The following is an 18,091-nucleotide window of genomic DNA, read 5'->3' on the forward strand; positions in this document are numbered from 1 at the left end:
TCTTTTGTCTAACCCTAACCTTGAACAGTTAAATATGCATAGGATTTTATACTCATTCACCACCTGCCATCTCTCCAAAACGCCACAAAAAAAGTGTCTTGCAACCCAAAATATTACGTTTTTAGCACTTTCTTTGAGCTTGGGGTACACCTCGAAAATAAAATAAAAACGCAATACAAACATTGACAAAAGGGACATTTGAAGGGTGAAGGGGGGAACAAGAGGCCTACTTTATTTACATGGCTGTTTGATAAAGACTCCATAGTCAAGACTGTTGAGGGCTTCATGAGAGCAAGTCCAGGATGGTGATGCCTTCCTCTTAAAAGTGCACCGAGATCTTAAAAATAAGATCAAAACCTCTACCATCCATAATGTCATAGCAATTGTATGATAAGCTCTTTTTTATATTAGCTGCATAATTTACACAGGGCAGTGGAACTCAGGCCTGAATAGTTAAATACTGCTAGGGTCATAGCCCATAGACAACCTATACATTATACTAGGGTATACTTTTAAACAGCATGGGCAAAATAAGATGTTAACTCATTTGACAGTTTGCCTAGACACGTTCTAGATAACCCCAATCATAGACTGTATGCATTATGTGTGCTGTGAGTGAGATGGTACTTACTGTACTAGTTGACTGAGTGGTTGCTCAAGTTCAGCATTCTAGGGTACACAGCCAGTTAAATATATAGATGTCTACACAGTATCTTATAAAATGGCAAGCACAACCAAATTCATTTCCTGAGTTTGTGCCAAAAGGATGTTGTTCGTTGGTGCCCTTTTTCAGTCTTTTCCATAATAGAGGAGCATCCTCATCTGGTAGTGGCTCTGAGACAGCCAATTTACAATAAATATACATTTAAAAAAAAATAAGAAAACAGTCAAACTATCAACACAAATAAACACTTTACATTCCAGTAAAATGTACAATGTAGCAACCGGTGAATGGCAACATCAAACATAAAACCTGTGGTGAGGAAGCTGACCACAAGATGGCAACAGGCCTGGCATAGTACACCAGCACAGCCATCTTCTGACTGTACTTAAGCAGTAGTTTATGGATTTAACTCTATTTACCCCAGGCTGTTATGGAAAATAATTAACTGTTCATATAACATGATGAAATGGAGACTTCTTTCATTAAGCAATCATCCACAGCTGCTAAGTCATCTTTTGGTTGTTGGGTATAAAGTAGGCTGCCCACACAACATGCAAGTTGTTCAGTTTCCCATGGAATTTTTCACCATTAAATACTGGGCAAGATATGCATGCTTTGAATACTGCTTGGACAGTAGGTCAAATGTAGGAGGTTTGTAGGTCCCCAGGTTCATCTCAGATTTCCCCATCTTGAAGTCACATCTTGGCCTGAGCCTTCAGAAGGCCAGATATCTGCACAGTCCCGTTTAATAGTTCCATTATGATTCATACTTTTTTGGGCCAACATTCTTTTTATACAAATTTGAATTTCAATGTTTTTATTGTTTGACAAAATTAAACCAAATATCAAAATAGTATTAGTCTTCAATGGATCCTTGCGTCATTCGTTTGTTGCATGATGTGATTTGACAGCATTATTCGTTCAGGTAATGACAGAGTCCAACTGAGGAACAGCCAGACAAATTAAAAATGAGGGTGGAGTTGGGGGGGTGAATCCATTTGAATAGAGTCCATGATTGAGCTACTGTATAAGTACTAGGATCCTCCAATTAACCAAACTGGAAGAAAAAATTTCCTGGTCCGGATGCTACAACACAAAACAAAAGTGTAAATTATTCAACAGAATCTGAAATAGGCCGAATTGTGAATTTATTATTTGTTAAATCATAAAAACAGTACTGTTGTTTCCTACAGCTGTTTGTATACATACATTGATTCGCTTCGAAACTATAGCCCTGGCCACCTCCACCACCAAAGAATGCCTTGAAAATGTTGTTGGCATCAAAATCTGCTGGGGACAGAAACACATTATGAGGATCAACATCACAGCTGAGGGAAGCAGCCAGTACAATCTCACAAAACTAACCATGTAAAATTAATGTGGTAAACAAATGTTTACAGCTCTGAAATACAAATGGCTGAACCCAGTTGGTGTTTAAATCAAGTAATTTAGTCCCTATTAAAGCTGAAATACCTAAAGGGGGGGAGAGCGCCACTTTTCACCCCAGCGCCTTTGTTATTGTTTTTGTTAACGAAACAGAGCAGAGGAGCAGCCAGCATCGTAGTAAAAAAAATGGCATTCTATTCTAAGGTGTGAAATGATGCCTGGGGTAATTTCACAAACAGACACAGCAGTTTCAGCCCCTTCCCCCCTGCTGATCTCCAGCCCTCACCTCCCATGTTGCCCGTGTCGTCCTCCAGATCGTGACCACTGTCGTAGCGGGATTTCTTCTTAGGGTCAGACAACACAGTGAACGCCTCGCCCACCTCCTTAAACTTCTTCTCCTCTTCCTTCTGAATCTCAGCACTGGCCGAGCTGTGACGGTCTGAGAGAGAGACAAACCAGGGCCGTCAATCAGGGGAAATGAGAGAAGGTAATAAGTTCAATGTTTTATTTCCCCTTTGCATTGAAATATGTCTGACACATTGCTTTTTTATATTAGTAAAATAGACTGGATAGTTGAACTGAGAAATGGGCTCTCTTAGCTACCTGGATGGTGCATGAGGGCCCGTTTACGGTAAGCCTTCTTGATCTCGTCCTCTGTGGCATCCTTGTCCACTCCTAGCACCTTGTAGTAATCTTTTCGCTTGCTCTTCTTCAGCTCCAACTGTGCATTCTTCAGGAGGTGCTTGTGTTCTAAGGAAAGGAGTTAAGAGTGAGACGACAAAGATAGTATTAATAACCAAGAGCAGTTAGAGCACCGTAACAGCAGGAGGAGCTATACAGTAATTCCACCCCTCAGAGACATTGTGTCATAACAGGGTGTGGGGGGGAAACAGGAGTGTGAAGCAACAGGACCCAGACAGAGAGGTAGCGTGGTGGCTGGGATGGAGAGAGGGGTGGTTGAGTCACACCAATGAGACAGACATACCTTTTGTTTTCTCTGTCTGGTAGACCTTCTCATAATCCCTCACAGCCTCATCGTACTCCTCCTTGTCCATGTAACTGAACACAGATATAGAAACAAGCTTGAGGGATCATAACCATATCAAATGAATATCCATATTCTTGCATGCACTCTAATAATAAGCACTACGGACATATTGCTAGGAAACTAAGGTAGATTGACGTACCACTGTGCTCTCCGTAAATAGGCCTTGATGTAGGTCTCATCCAGCTTAACTGCCTTTGTGCAGTCTTCAATGGCCTGGTCAATTTTTTTCAGCTTTGAAAAAAAAATTACAAAAAATAACTGAAATAAGAGAGTAAGAGGACTGGGAAATGTGCAAAGAAGCGTGCGGCAGAAGAAAAGATGCTGGCCTAGTTCTAGATAAAGAAAATGAGGCAAAGTGCAGAGCACCGCTAAAAATACACACAGTAAGAGGGGCCTCACTGTATGAGAGGTGTGTGAGGGTTTGTGGCACGTATGTGTGAGTGTGTGCCCACGTGTGAGCGAGAGAGTGAGTATGCAGGTGCCCATGCAGAAGGCCACCTCACAGCCAGTACTGTAGCGCTACAATGGTCCATATGAGTGACTTCCTGGAGGATTTACAATCTAACAAGCTACACATGCTGCCAGGAAACATTTTGAGCAGAGTTATACAGGTATAAGGCCCTTTAAAATCTGTTTTGCAAAGAATTCGGATGGAATCACGGAATTCAGATATTAAAACAGAATTCAACAACTCAATGTATTTTACTTAGTAGGAAATCAACTAAATTATTGAACTTATTATAAAATGCATTAAATTTGTCCAAGATTATTACAAGACATGCATCAGTGATTCATATTTTCCTTTAACTTTCTGAAGAGGCAATGGCTCAGGAATGCCCCTGTGTGTGCGCGCCTACAACTTTGTGTAGCCATTAGTGATGATGCTAATGTCATGACAACCATCTTCTGGTATATGGAAAGGCTTTCCCAAAAACATACAATTAAAATATTAAAAACACACAAAGTAGCCTATGCCTGCCTACCTGACAGAATGATATCATGGATTATCAATCCAGCGGCCATTTGTTTTACAAACTCTGCAATCACATGAGCGCTACAGAAACATTGTGACCAAAGAGGTCCCTAGCTTGTCCACAGTTGAATTAAAGGGTAAGTATACCCAAAAATCAAAATTTCATAGATTTTTCACAGACCTCAAAAGTGGTCTCCTGATGTGGTTTAAGCATGGTTGTGGACAATAATAAATACATTAGGATGTTATATAAAAAGTGTGATTTAGAGAGCGAAAACCTGAAGAACAAAAACAAACCCTGGAAAAACAAAACTGAATTTGGGAAAACGCTAAACGGAATCAGGCAACAACAAAAAATGCACACATTTTATAGGGACCTAAATGTATCAAATATCAGCTGCCTGGCTGAAAAGGCAAAACAACCACGGTGTAATATAAAACAGCAATACCTCCTTTGCAAGCGAACGGAGAGCCTTTCAATGAAGACTAAAATAATAATAATAATAATAAGCCGAAGTGAACTGGGGACCAAAATTGCAGAAACACCATGGCTGCATAAGACAAGACAACACGGTATGGCATAAGACAAGACAACATGGTATGGCAGATGAGGGGTTCTCCTCCTGGTGCTGTGTGTTTGAGCCTCACCTTAGATCCCACGGTGCCCCTGTTACAGAAAAGCTTAGCATTGGTTTTGATGTTGTTGGGGTCTATAGTCAGGGCCTCAGAGTACAGCTCGTAGGCCGCATCATAGTTCCCATCCTTGAAGGCCTTGTTCCCATCCTCCTTCTTGGCTTTGAGTGCTTTGGCATTCTGTGTGGAAAAGAGAGAGCACTTAGCAACCTCTGCAAACTTAATGTGTCAGCAAGCCAGTAGTGGAGAAATAATTGGTTATAGTGTTCTGTGGCTACCTCTTACAAAAGGTAAGGATGAGGCAATTTGTCCACATTAGCATAATTATTAGGCAGGTTAGTTGAGCCTAATTGCAGGGCTAGAGTCCTGGTGGCTGGTGGATGGAGGACTCACTCTGCAGGCCAGGCGAGCCTTCTCATGGTCAGGGGCCATGCGCAGGGCCTGGACAAAGAACTGGACGGCCTTGTCAATACAGTCCTCATAGTACAGACAGAGACCACGGACGTACAGGGCATCGCCATTAGTAGCATCCATCCGCAGGATATCACTGAGAGGACGACAAAGAAACAAGTCTTACATGACAACACACATTTCCAATGGTGTGTATCAGCTAGGGAAATTGCCTTTATTTAATGGTTTTCCAGGTTCCAACAATGTCTTGTTTACCTGGCTACCGACTGGGCCTCTGGGTAACGTCCCAGCATGGCCAGACACTCTGCTTTCAGCACCTTGAACCGATGGCAGGCGGAGGCCGACTCCAAGGCACGGTCCATACAGAACACAACCTGCACAGTCCAGCGAGAGAAACACTGTCCTATCAAATCTAGCACCAATCTGCCCATTCCCCCAAATAAAGTTAACAATTTGCTTGATAAAAGACAACATGCAGCCAAGAGCCTACCATCCTGAAGTCATGCTTTTCAAATCCTATTTCAGCCATCTTTTCATACTCCAGGACGGAATCTGCATTCTTTACCTGAAAATAGATCCAAACTTGAACAAGAATTCAAACTTACGCTTTTATATAAGGAATCCTCTACGCTGCCTGATGTTTTCCTCAATCTAAGCAAAACTCACGGAATATCTTTCACAATTAACAAAGGATTTCAATTACTGTAGAGCAATTAGCCCTTTACAATGCATTGCTGTTATGACCTAGTCTGCCAGACAGACTGTCTGACCCACCTCCTGCTGTGCCTGGCTGTTGTCAGGCTCCAGTTCTAGAACCCTGTGGAAACAGCGGCTGGCTGCCATGGCGTTGCCCAGGGACAAGTGGCACTTCCCCTCCCGTAGATGACCCTGTGGGAAAGTTGACTCACAGTTAACAGGCAGGAACACTGACACAGGCAGGGAGGAGACCCACCCACAAACCATGACTCAGATCTTTCCATTACCTTAACCGTTGTACTCATCCAACTGCCAAATGTATTATGAGATGAGACAAACTGGAAAGTCTGACTAACTTGTCTGCCTAGGAGCTAGCCGGGTATTCAAGGCTTGCTACGCCTGGTGGTGGACCCTACCTTCATGAAAGTGTCGTCAAGCCGCACTGCCTGCTGGGAGTCCTCCAGCGCCTCTCTGTGCCGGCTCAGCATCATCAGCGTGGCCGCCCGGTTTCCATAGTAACTGGCATTCTTAGGACACATGTCTGTCGAGAACACATAGACATTTTTTTTTTAATCACTCACCGTCATTAACAAGAATAGATGTTCCCCCTCTCTATAAAGAGGATATTCTTTGCAGTTGATATCCCTGAGAATTCTTACCTATGGCCTTGGTGTAGTAGTTGAATGCTTCAGAGTAATCCTTCTTGATGTAGTAGGCATTACCTTGCTCCTTGAAGCTCTCCGCTTCCCTGGATGACACAGAGAAATAAAAGACAGAAAGAGCTTGAGAATGAGGCCATTTGTTGACATTACCCAAGAGAGTTCTGAGTAAAACTGCATAATGACAGGATGTAGGGATGGGCATGACTAATCGAGGACTCAAACTGATGTCAAAACTCCATCTTTAACCAGAGATCACATTTTTTTCCAAATACTGTAGAACTATTTGGTCAATTTTATCTTGAAGACAACATTCATTTGCTTTGACTCTAGTGTTCCATTTGTACACATGCATTTGCGGGACACAACAAAAAAGAAACCAAGCCAAGCATCACACAGTTCTGCTCCCTAAATTCCCTTTCCCCTCCGGGTCTAACTCAATTGCATTCGGACCGCTCCCTCTACACACACACACACAGTTTTGAAATAATTGCATAATTTTCCACTTAGGATACTTTGTGGTTGTAACAAGTTACTACAGCCACAGTCAAAACTGGCTATATTGTAAAAATTCATAAATAAAAATGAGCTATTTGGTCTTAATTTAAGGTTAGGCATAGCGTGAACAGTATGGCCTTTTCCCCTTTATTCTCACTTTTGGTTATTTGAAAATTAAATGAACTCCAAAATATTGCTATTTTAAAAACAATCCTTAGGTTGTTCGCAATTTCAGTTTAATCCACCAGAAAAGACAGAACAAATACAGTTATATATATATATATATATTCAAAACAATGTTTAAAATGTATATAAATAATATCATAAATAGGAGTGGTGGAGTTGTCTCACATGCAGCTAGCAAAAATAATGAAATGTCCGCTCATCCTAAAATTACTACCAACTAATTGCAGCCTTACCGCAAAAATGGGAGAGGCAAGTAGAAGGGGGAAAGTAAGATACTTGTCTTTTGGCCCAAGATTGCAAAATAAAAGATTTGATGTATCGATTCCATGGCACATGGTGTATGAAATGATACACAAAAAGATGTTGGATTCATAACTTAGAATAGTTTTATTAAAATGTATTGCAACATACACATATATATATTTCACGGTGCAGATTTCACGTCAACAAGACAGAGTCATTAGATAATTTGTTTTGGTACTGTCCACACGTAGATTGTTTTTGGTCACAGGTCCAGGAATGGCTGAAGAATTTCAACATTTACCCGGAGGTAACTCTGCAAATAGCACTACCGGGTGACTTAAGTCAGTCAATTGATCAATAATACTTTTAGCAATTTTTGTAAAAAAATTTTTTTAACTTACAATCTGTAGAAACTGAGAATAGAAAGGTTCAGAACTTCTGGGAAACATCACTGCTGAAAAATATATGGCAAATAAACAATGGATGGTCTTCAGAGATAGAGTTGAGGGTAGCTGAAGGAAGTGATTAAAAACAAACAAAAGATAACGGTTGTAAAATACAACATGTCCGTAAAATGTATATAGTATGTGTAAGCTGGAAGTAGAAGCCTAACGCTTTAAACACACCGACAGTGTCAGATGCTAAATAGTACGCAGCATCATCTGGATATGTGTGCAACAAAAGTTCAACATTCACCTTCTGCTACCATTTCTGTCAAACTGTCTATGCATACAGTTTGACGCATACATTTACGTCATTTAGAAGACGCTCTTAACCAGAGCGACTTACAAATTGGTGCATTCACCTTATGATATCCAGTGGAACAACCACTTTACATGGTACATCTATATATTTTTTGGGGGGGAGGGTTAGAAGGATTACTTAATCCTATCCCAGGTATTCCTTAAAGAGGTGGGGTTTCAGGTGTCTCCGGAAGGTGGTGATTGATTCCGCTGTCCTGGTGTCGTGAGGGAGCTTGTTCCACGTTAGATAAATCCAAGGTATGCACCACACCTAACGCAGTGCAACGCAGCAAGGCAAACGCAGCTTTTCATTGGAAATGAATGTAATTCTGGTGTACCAAAATTCAACGACGCAGTCGGTGTGTTGTTATCCATTAGTTTACTCCAATTAGGGGAGGGGTGGTATGGTTAGGAGAAAATAAAAGTAAAACATATTTTAAAAAGATATACTTACAAAAATATATGGGGGATTGGAAATGATGCAGACAATTACATGGTAGTTACAATCTATGCCATATTAAAGCTGATCGACTCCCTAAAAATACTGTGATTAAGGGTTAGGTTTAAAATCTGATTTTGCAGAGCAAAATTGTGGAAACTGGCAGGGTTTGACTTTGTGGCTGTGGTAACTAATGTTAGTGATGACCCTACTTTGCAATTAGAAGTGGATAGACAGGTTCCACACTGAAAATATGCCAAAACATTTGTTTGATTAAGACAGAGCATATTTTTTTTATCAGAATCATTACACCTAGGCCTACTCACCAAACAGATGCCCTGGCCATAATTCATCCACATGCAGTGTTCAATGTAGAATTGTTCATCCATTTAGAAAATTCCAAGGAACAGGCACAATAAACTAAAAGTACACATACTTTGGTTTCTAACCATGAATAATTTTCTCAACTAGCCAAAAATGAGCCCGGTTTCAAATTGTCACAGAATAACAGTTCCAGACGCGAGATGCAAATCACTTCGCATTATTCTGTTATATTACATCATGTTTTGTTTTTTTTACTATAAAATAGGTGTCTTGACTGTGATATGGGCTTGGGAAATAATAGCGTATTGTCTTCTAAATTAAACACAACAAGGCTATGCCATTGCACAGCCATAGGCTTCTACCTTTTGATAGATAGGGTTCCATGATATAATATAACCAGTTGGTATTATAGATTCAATAAATAAATCATAAATGCCACTTTATTTTATTGACTGAATAGTAAATTATCAAATTTAGCAGTTAGGATTAGCGTACTCAAAAACATAATAATGTGAGTACTCGGTCAAAAAAGGTCAAATGCCCATCCCTAACAGGTCGTACTGTATCATCCACAGAGACAAAATAGACCAAGTAAATGTGAAAAGGGACTTAGAGGAAAACCTCGAGGTGCATTGGCAAGTAATCAATGACTTCATCCTAGCCCGTATCGCAGACTGCAAGGAGGTAGGATGTTACATGATACTGCATATTATACGTAACTGCTGACAAGCAAAACACAGACAAGGGACAATACTAGGATGAAAGATCTTCTTTAAATCATTATTCACTCTGGTTGTAGACCAGGGCTAATCTAGGTCTATGATAGACTATCAGATTGCTTCCTGAACACTACTACACTGCGTGCACAATTATTAGGCAAGTGAGTATTCTGATCTTATCATTGCTTCTATTCACATTTTCGAACTCCAAACCATATAAACTTGAATGCTTATTGGATTTAATCATTTTCAGGTGATATGCATTTGTGTAATGAGGGAGGGTGTGGCAAAAGTGAATAACACCTTATATCAAGGTGTGCATAATTATTAGGCAGCCTCATTACCTCAGGTAAAAATGGGCCAAAAAAGAAATGTACCTGACACTGAAAAGCCAAAAATGTAAAATGCCTTTCAGACGGATGCGACACTCTTAATAGCTAAACTATTGAAGTGTGACCACCGGACATTCAAACGTTTTGTTGCGAATAGTCAACTGGGGCGCAAAAAACGCATGGGGAAGAAAAGGCGCAAATTAACTGAAAAAGACTTGAGAAGAATTAAACCTCAAACTACCAGGAACCCATTATCCTCCAGTGCCACCGTATCCAGAACTGCAACCTACCTGGAGTGTTCAGAAGTACAAGGTGTCAAGTGCTCAGAGACATGGCCAAGGTCAAGAAGACTGAAACAAGACCACCACTGAATAAGATTCACAAGTTGAAGTGTCAAGATTGGGCAAAGAAATACCTGAAGACAGATTTTTCAAAGGTTTTATGGACAGATGAAATGAAAGTGACTCTTGATGGACCAAATGGATGGGCCGGTGGCTGGATCAGTAATGGACACAGGGCACCACTCTGAGTCAGGTGCCAGCAAGGTGAAGGAGGGGTACTGGTATGGGCTGCTATCATTGAGGATGAGGTAGTTGGACCTTTTCGGGTTGAAGATGGACTGAAACTCAACTCCCAAACCTACTGCCAGTTTCTGGAAGATTCTTTCATCAAACAGTGGTACAGGAAGAAGTCCTCAGCATTCTAGAAGGCCATGATCTTTATGCAGGACAATGCTCCATCACATGCATCCAAGTACTCCACTGCTTGGCTAGCCAGCAAGGGCCTCAAAGATGCCCGAATAATGACCTGGCCCCCTTCCTCACCTGACTTAAATCCTATTGAGAACTTGTGGGCCCTTCTCAAACATGAGATTTACAGTGATGGAAGACAATACACCTTTTAGAACAGCATTTGGGAGGCTGTGGTTGCTGCTTCAGCGAAAATTGATCGTGAACAGATCAAGAAACTGACAGACTCCATGGATGGAAGGCTCATGGCAGTTATTGAAAATAAGGGTGGCTATATTGGTCACTGAATATTTTTGAAAGGCCAAAAATTGTATATAATTGTCATTTTGTGTTACACTTACTCGAAAAATTGAGAATAAACGAGTTGAGAGAAATTATTTTTGTAATTTAGTTGCCTAATAATTGTGCACACTAATAGTTGCCCAATTGTGCACTTATATTTCCCTGAGAAAAACAAAACTCACTTTTCCTTTGTTAAACATTCAGGTTTGAGGTTCAATAACATTTTGGATTGACTGAGAGCATTGTGTTTGTTCAACAATAAAATTAATCCAGAGGAATACAATTTGCCTAATAATTGTGCACGCAGTGTATTCTACTGTTTCCAAACATGTATGCTGGAAGAGTTAACCTTGGTGTGCAGGTGGGAGAGGGGGTAAGGAGCTGCGCAAAATCATCTAAACATAGAAAGAGCCATACCAGCAGGCAGTGAGGGGTCTCAGCCAATGGAATTAGAGGTAGTGGCCACAGCTCAAACAGAGCAGCTATCTGAGCTCAGTGGGAAATACAGAGGCAGATCACAAGGGAGCACATGGCAAGACAAGCCAGGGAGAGGGCAACTGCCATTTCCTTGGAATCTTTATTTATTTAACTAGGCAGTTAAGAACAAATTCTTATTTGCAAGAGTGACAGATTTTTACCCTGTCAGCTCAGGGATTCGAACCAGCGAATTTTAGGTTACTGGCCCAACACTAACCACTAGGCTACCTGCCGCCCCAACATCTTCACCATGCTTCAGTTCAGATCACAATTAGAGCAAGAAAGCTGACAATGAATCGAAACTGAAAATAAAGGCAATTTTCCAAGACAATGCCTTTCCCTTGTAATGTTCTTGAGGAAACAGGACAGTTACCCCTATATCACCTGATCATAACACATTGGTTGGTTGTTGAACTTGTGGCCCCCACTGTTGCCAAGAGGAAAGTTGAGACATAATTACTAGTGGTGGGAATATATTAGCTAGGCCCAGCGTCATTAATATATGGATCTGGCTAGGCCTAGTTGACAACCTCGGATAACATCACAGTAAAACAAAAATTGATCACCCTTCAGGCATACCAAGAAGACCATGTCAGTCAATAGTAAGTTACCTCACGCAAAGCCTAATTTATAGCTGTCACGTTCAGGTCATCAAAACCTGAGAATGTTCTGGAAGAACGTCACTCAGCGAGGACAATCAGTGGGCAGAGTGGGGCAATATTTTGGGGACTTTTCTGGGTCGTGCGTGGGTACATAGCAATACTAACAGTTATGTTAGCTAGCTAAGTAACTAATTAGCTTAACACATTTGGTTAAAAAATATATAGAACAAAAACATTAACCATAGGCTTTGCGACCGTCATAGCTAACGGCTACTTAGCTAACGTTAGTTAGCCAACTAGCTAGTACAATAGCAAGCTAACGTTAGCTAGCCATAACAACACACGACGATGCAAACTTTGTCAAAAACTGTGACTAACTTTGTTGGTTAGGTAACATTAACACAACAGATAAAGTCAACTTTATCTTTGTTGGTATGGATTTTTCAAAAAAAGAAATGGCTAACCGGTTAGCAAGGCCTAATTCCCGTGTGACACAAAGCAAAGGCCAACCAATACTAGCCAGACCAAGATTATAATAACATGACAATGGCACGAGAACACTCAAATCTAATGTGTAACATTTGTTGTACATTTTCCGCAACGTACCTCTCCAATTCCTCGTCGCTGAGTATTTCCATTTCAGGATCCATGGTCACATCGCAGTCATCAACCGTCGCCATTTTGCTGGGACTGAGAGAGAGAGAGAGAGAGAGAGAGAGAGAGAGAGAGAGAGAGAGAGAGAGAGAGAGGGAGAAAGTTGATTGACAACTAGACAAGACGATCACTGAAAGTTAGTCCTGTATTTTTAACTGAAACCTGGCAGTCCCAAAACCTTTTTGGTCATTCAGCATCTTCTAAGCTAACATATTTAATTGTTTTAAGATGGTCATACCAAGGATCATTTAGATATTGATTTTGAATTTTAGGACCAATTTAGGTATAAAAAATATCAATTGATAACACCTCGAATTTGGCCTTACTGCTATTAGCCCATAGAAACACATTGGATAACAGATTTATACATGGAAAAACATAGGCCAAAATTAAGTTTGTTTTTAATTGTCTACCCTTAAGATATAAGAAAGATCAGGCAACTTTTTATAAAAAAAATTACACACATATTTAACCACTTTTTTTAGGCACTAAACTACTTCCATATATACTGACATTAATTGTTTAAACTGGTACCGGGCAACCTTCAGACGAGTGTTGTGAGGCTTACGTCCTAAATCAAAACAACAGAAACGTATGAGTTCGTGAGAGACTCACCTTTCTCATAACAGTGTGTAGCCCAAACTCTTCGGAAGCTAGACAGAAATTGGCAGATCGGCCGTAAAGTCTCACTTTAAAAGGGGTTTTCCCCCAATAGTTTTTGTCCCACCAGGAGTTGGCATTGGCAAGAAAGCAGAAACAGACCCCCAGCCAGGGTAAAACAATGCATGACAGGCTATTTTGTCAGTAAAAATAGAGTAACATTGAACTAGCTCGCTCTATTAAAATAGAAAATGTTAACGTCTTCCATCCTCTGCGGCTGTGGCTCAAACAAGTCTTTACCACCATCGTACGCTAGAGGTCTCAGTTACTAAAAGTAGTGAGGAAGACGTTACGTAAGCATTGTAAACAGGAAGTATTTTGGGGTAGTGGTGTCTGGAATTTACGGGAGCGCTGTATTTACATTTTAAAGGTAAAAAGATTGCAAGGAAATTAAATGTTGCATTGAGTTGTTATCTGGACGAACATAACAACGGACAATATCAGTTAAATAGAATAGTTAGCTAACTAAATGCATGCTAAACGTTAGCATGTAGCTAGCTAACAAACGTTAGCTAGCTAGCTACGGTATCATGGTCTGCTACGTGAGGGAAAGCGTCCTACCTCTATGACTTGTAAGAAAAACGTGTGTGTGTGTGTGTGTGTGTGTGTGTGTGTGTGTGTGTGTGTGTGTGTGTGTGTGTGTGTGTGTGTGTGTGTGTGTGTGTGTGTGTGTGTTTTGCTAGCTGCAGAGACATCTGTCATCTGACTTGTTATTCAATTACAGAGTTGCCAAGAGACGGATCATCATCATGGGCAAGAGTTGTAAAGTGGTGGTGTGTGGTCTGGCTGCCGTTGGCAAGACTGCTGTCCTGGAGCAACTGCTGTATGCCAATCATATTGCGGGTAAGTAATTAATTTGTAAGACCTAGCTAGATCAAGGACAACGTTGATGTTTTGTCTACACAGATCCGCTGGTCCCATTTGATATCCCAAAGTGCTCTCCTCATTTTCCCCCCTAGGCTCAGAGCCCATGGAGACCCTGGAGGATATCTATATTGGCTCCATAGAAACGGACCGTGGCACTCGAGAGCAAGTGCGCTTCTACGACACCCGGGGTCTTCGTGATGGTCTGGAGTTCCCTCGCCACTACTTCTCCTTTGCAGACGGTTTTGTCCTGGTCTACAGTATCGACAGTAAGGAGTCCTTCAAACGCATGGAGGCCCTCAAGAAAGACATTGACCGCTACCGTGATAAGAAAGAGGTAAGGACTTTCATCAATTTCAATGGTAGTTGTGAAGCACAGAGTCGTGTAGGCTAGTTAAATAACAGCGCAGACTTCAGGACAAAACGGATCCTGCTGATGAACGGCCGTCCTGATGAACGGCAGACTGCAGACCGTCAGCCACCTTTATTTTTTGTTAATTTCCTGATGGTTCTACGTGTTGAATCACCACCGCACGTCAACAGCCAGCAGGTTATGTACTACGCGTGGCGACATTCGTTATGGTGTGTCTTGTCCTAAAGTTCTTATCTACACACCACACTCCACTTGCTGATATCCAGGTGATGTGAGGCTGTGCTAAATGGATGAGATGATCTGTCCACAGGTGAACATAGTGGTGCTGGGCAACAAGCTGGACATGCAGGAGCAGAGGAGAGTGGACTCGGAAGTGGCCCAGCACTGGGCCAAGACAGAAAAGGTGCGTCTGTGGGAGGTGTCTGTGGCAGACCGGAAGACCCTCATCGAACCTTTTGTCCACCTGGCCAGCAAGATGACCCAGCCCCAGAGCAAATCATCCTTCCCCCTCAGCCGCAATAAGAACAAGGGGAGTGGCTATGTCGATAGCTGAGGGAGAAGGGGGAGGGAGGGAAGAATGAGAAAGGGAGGGAAGGAGAGGAGAAACGCAATAGACAGGCTAAAAATCAATCACAAATACAGGCAATTTTATGTCTGCACGAATGTACACCGACTGAATCAGAAACCAATGGTTTCATGGATATTTCGACTGATATTTCGACTCATATTTGACCATTTAGACTGATCTTTGACGACAAGGAAATGTTGACATCAAATGGAAAATCAAGAGGGTTGTTTGTATCATGGAGGATACATAAGGGACTATATTACTGTTAGTTAATCAGGAGATTTGTTACACTACTGGCATGCCATCTACTCAGATGAAATATGGCAACTATTTTAGCATGGATGATCTGAATTTTATTTTAAGTTAGAGTACATGAAACAAATCCATATTTTGAAGAATTATAAAAACATTCCTCTATTCTTTTAGCGATGTCAGAAATGTTACTGCCTTTTGAGATCGCTTTGAATTTTAAAATTACATTATTGTCTAAAGATTTGAATTGTGGCTGACAGACTAGCAGTCTTATGTGATGTCTCTTGGTGAACAGGGTGTTTGAAGAGCTTCCTGCCTGCTGGACAGGCCCTGAAGAGCTCTTGACCACAGCCTAAGCATGCTGAATTATCTGTACCTCATCAGAAACTCCTTACTGTCCTTGAAAACCATGGGGTATCCTTGATCTTTGTTACTGAGCTATGTTGGTCAGACGAAATGCAAAAGTATTTCATTTTCAAATTATTTAACTGACTGAAGCCATTTAATGCCATGTCAGGGTCCATAGTTATTGTGCAACATTTCATGTGTGTGTCACTGAACAAGAAAGATGCCTTGGCCTAGTTTGGAGTAGTTTTTTGCTTTGTGACTATTCACAGATCGTTATATTTGTGTTATATTTTGACATTGTTCATCTCTGTCTTTATGTCTGTATTATTGAAGTGCATATTATTTTCATGATAAATATTGGGGCATTTATACTCTGATGCAATATAAAGCACAGTATGTATCTTTTAAAATGTTCTGGAGACTGGATAATCGTTTGCATGTTGTGTAAACAAATTAAAAGATTCCCTCTGCATCTAAGTTGAGTCTGTGTATATCTTTGGTTAGCATGATTTATGAAGTAATTAAACATAATACAAACATTTGAATGTCTTTTAAAATATTCCTACATTGCTGATTGTGGTGCCATCGCCACAGATCATCCCTGTGAGCTAGGATAAATATCTACTGGGATATCTAAACTTTGCTCAAATCCCTCCAAACTCTGCCTCCGTGTCAGAAATTTGGAGAAGGAGAGAGGAGTCAGAGTAGTGTCACAGAATAACTCATCATTTTCAAAGGGCAACATTTTAAAACGGCTTGGATGACCAATGATTCAACTTCTTTTCTCTCACTGCTGTGTAGCAGCTCCCTGGGGGACGGGCAGGTAGCCTAGTGGTTAGAGAGGTGAGCCAGCAACTGAAGGGTTGCCAGTTCAAATCCTGGGACCGACAGGGAAAAATCGGGCGGGAAATGAGCTGGCTACTAGAGGGTTTCTGGTATCAAATCCTAGATTCCTTCTGTTGTGCCCATAAGCAAAACCCTTAACCCCCCCACATCAACAGCTCCCTGGTTGCTCAGTGTGGCAGCCCCCCACACCTCTCCAACAACCCTGTATGTGTGTCTTTTGGAGGGGTTGGGTTAAAAGCGGAACTCAAATATCGGTTGGACCTTGTGTGCAATTGGCCTTTTGTTCTTTAGTGGTAATTGCTGTGAGTACATCTGTACAAATCAAAGGCTTCATCTCTGTCTTTGATGTAAGATACTTCAGGCGAGATTCTTTGTTGTCTATATTTAACCTGACTTTGACAACAGTCAGGTTAGGTATGATTCCTCTCCCCAGTAATGAATGGCATTGGTTCTGTGGAATAGATTGCTGAAACATCTATTCTATACCGTTGGAACTATACATCTAAATATTTCAAGCACAAAAAACCCCCTATTTTAAGTGGCCATTTTATGTTGAAACAGTGTTGTAGTAGAGATAGGTTCCCGTGGTGATGAGAATTCTGCCCTACATACACTGAGACAAGGTCAGACATGTTTATGTAGAGCAAATGAAGCTGCCAACAGTTCCACATGGACCAGCTGACTGGAAAGGTTAATGTAAGCTAATGAGAAAACCTCAAGTGGAACGTTTCTGAATTGATACTATACTCACCTTCAGAGCACAAGCAGAATGTTGTTTTTACATTTCAAACAGGTTGTTTTAATGACGAGCCAGTGTGCTGATGATGTTCTTTACTAAGAAATTGTGCATTTACTGAGTCACATGTATGGATCATTATAAACTACCATAGTATTACAATCCACATTTATTGTCTTCTTACACAGTACATAAGGTACAATAACTTTAACACAAAACAGCCTCAGGACCCTATATAACCCGCCACACTCTCATACATTTTCTTATCTACGTTTAACAGAGGGCAATGAACAATAAAACATCTCACTCTCTATATTGATCTCCTGTTTAAATGTGACATTTACCACACGGCTTGAAATACACACTGTGAATACTGCGGCGGGAGCGAGAGGAGCAGTAGACTTGTGACTTGTCCCTGTTGTGATTTATGAACGCACCTCTTCAACTAGACTACCGCCAAAACCATTTCCCCAAGGATGACACTAAGACAAAAAATACCAAGGCAATGTCCTTTTATGTCTACTCCAATACTGTTTTACTGTCATAGCAAGAAACAACAGATTCATCTTCAGTGCTGCAGGTGAGCATCTAGCTAGGCTCCCCCAGGGACATGCAGGACCAATGGGATTTCTCCCTCTTTCTTTTTACAGTGGAGATTATTTATCTCAACCCTGGCAGTTGCTATAGTGACCTTCTAATCGCATCATTTCCCTCCCAGCACTGTCT

At 41.1% G+C, this 18,091-nt stretch overlaps 2 protein-coding genes across 6 annotated transcripts; one reads left to right on the forward strand and one right to left on the reverse strand.

Moving 5' to 3' along the window:
• Positions 1-197: 197 nt before the first annotated feature.
• dnjc7 (DnaJ homolog subfamily C member 7) lies at positions 198-13,352 on the reverse strand. Of its 3 annotated transcripts, none has more exons than XM_045714247.1 (15): positions 13,334-13,352; positions 12,671-12,754; positions 6,471-6,559; positions 6,228-6,352; positions 5,890-6,003; positions 5,606-5,680; positions 5,371-5,489; positions 5,098-5,251; positions 4,720-4,884; positions 3,238-3,329; positions 3,036-3,109; positions 2,654-2,800; positions 2,337-2,489; positions 1,874-1,951; positions 207-1,750 (listed from the first exon to the last, which is right to left on the reverse strand). In XM_045714247.1, exons 2-15 carry the CDS (start codon positions 12,742-12,744, stop codon positions 1,713-1,715), a joined length of 1,497 nt encoding a protein of 498 aa, XP_045570203.1. In that variant the 5' UTR covers positions 12,745-12,754; positions 13,334-13,352; the 3' UTR covers positions 207-1,712.
• Positions 13,353-13,641: 289 nt separating this feature from the next.
• Positions 13,642-16,260, forward strand: kbrs2 (NF-kappa-B inhibitor-interacting Ras-like protein 2). 3 transcript variants are annotated; one of them, NM_001140669.1, is given in 5 exon segments: positions 13,678-13,748; positions 14,103-14,221; positions 14,338-14,581; positions 14,997-15,144; positions 15,731-16,258. In NM_001140669.1, coding segments are annotated over 4 exon segments (495 nt in total). In that variant the 5' UTR covers positions 13,678-13,748; positions 14,103-14,127; the 3' UTR covers positions 15,740-16,258.
• The last annotated feature ends 1,831 nt before the right edge of the window (positions 16,261-18,091 follow it).

Source organism: Salmo salar, chromosome ssa03 (genome assembly GCF_905237065.1).
Source record: "Salmo salar chromosome ssa03, Ssal_v3.1, whole genome shotgun sequence".
NCBI classification, from domain to species: domain Eukaryota; kingdom Metazoa; phylum Chordata; class Actinopteri; order Salmoniformes; family Salmonidae; genus Salmo; species Salmo salar.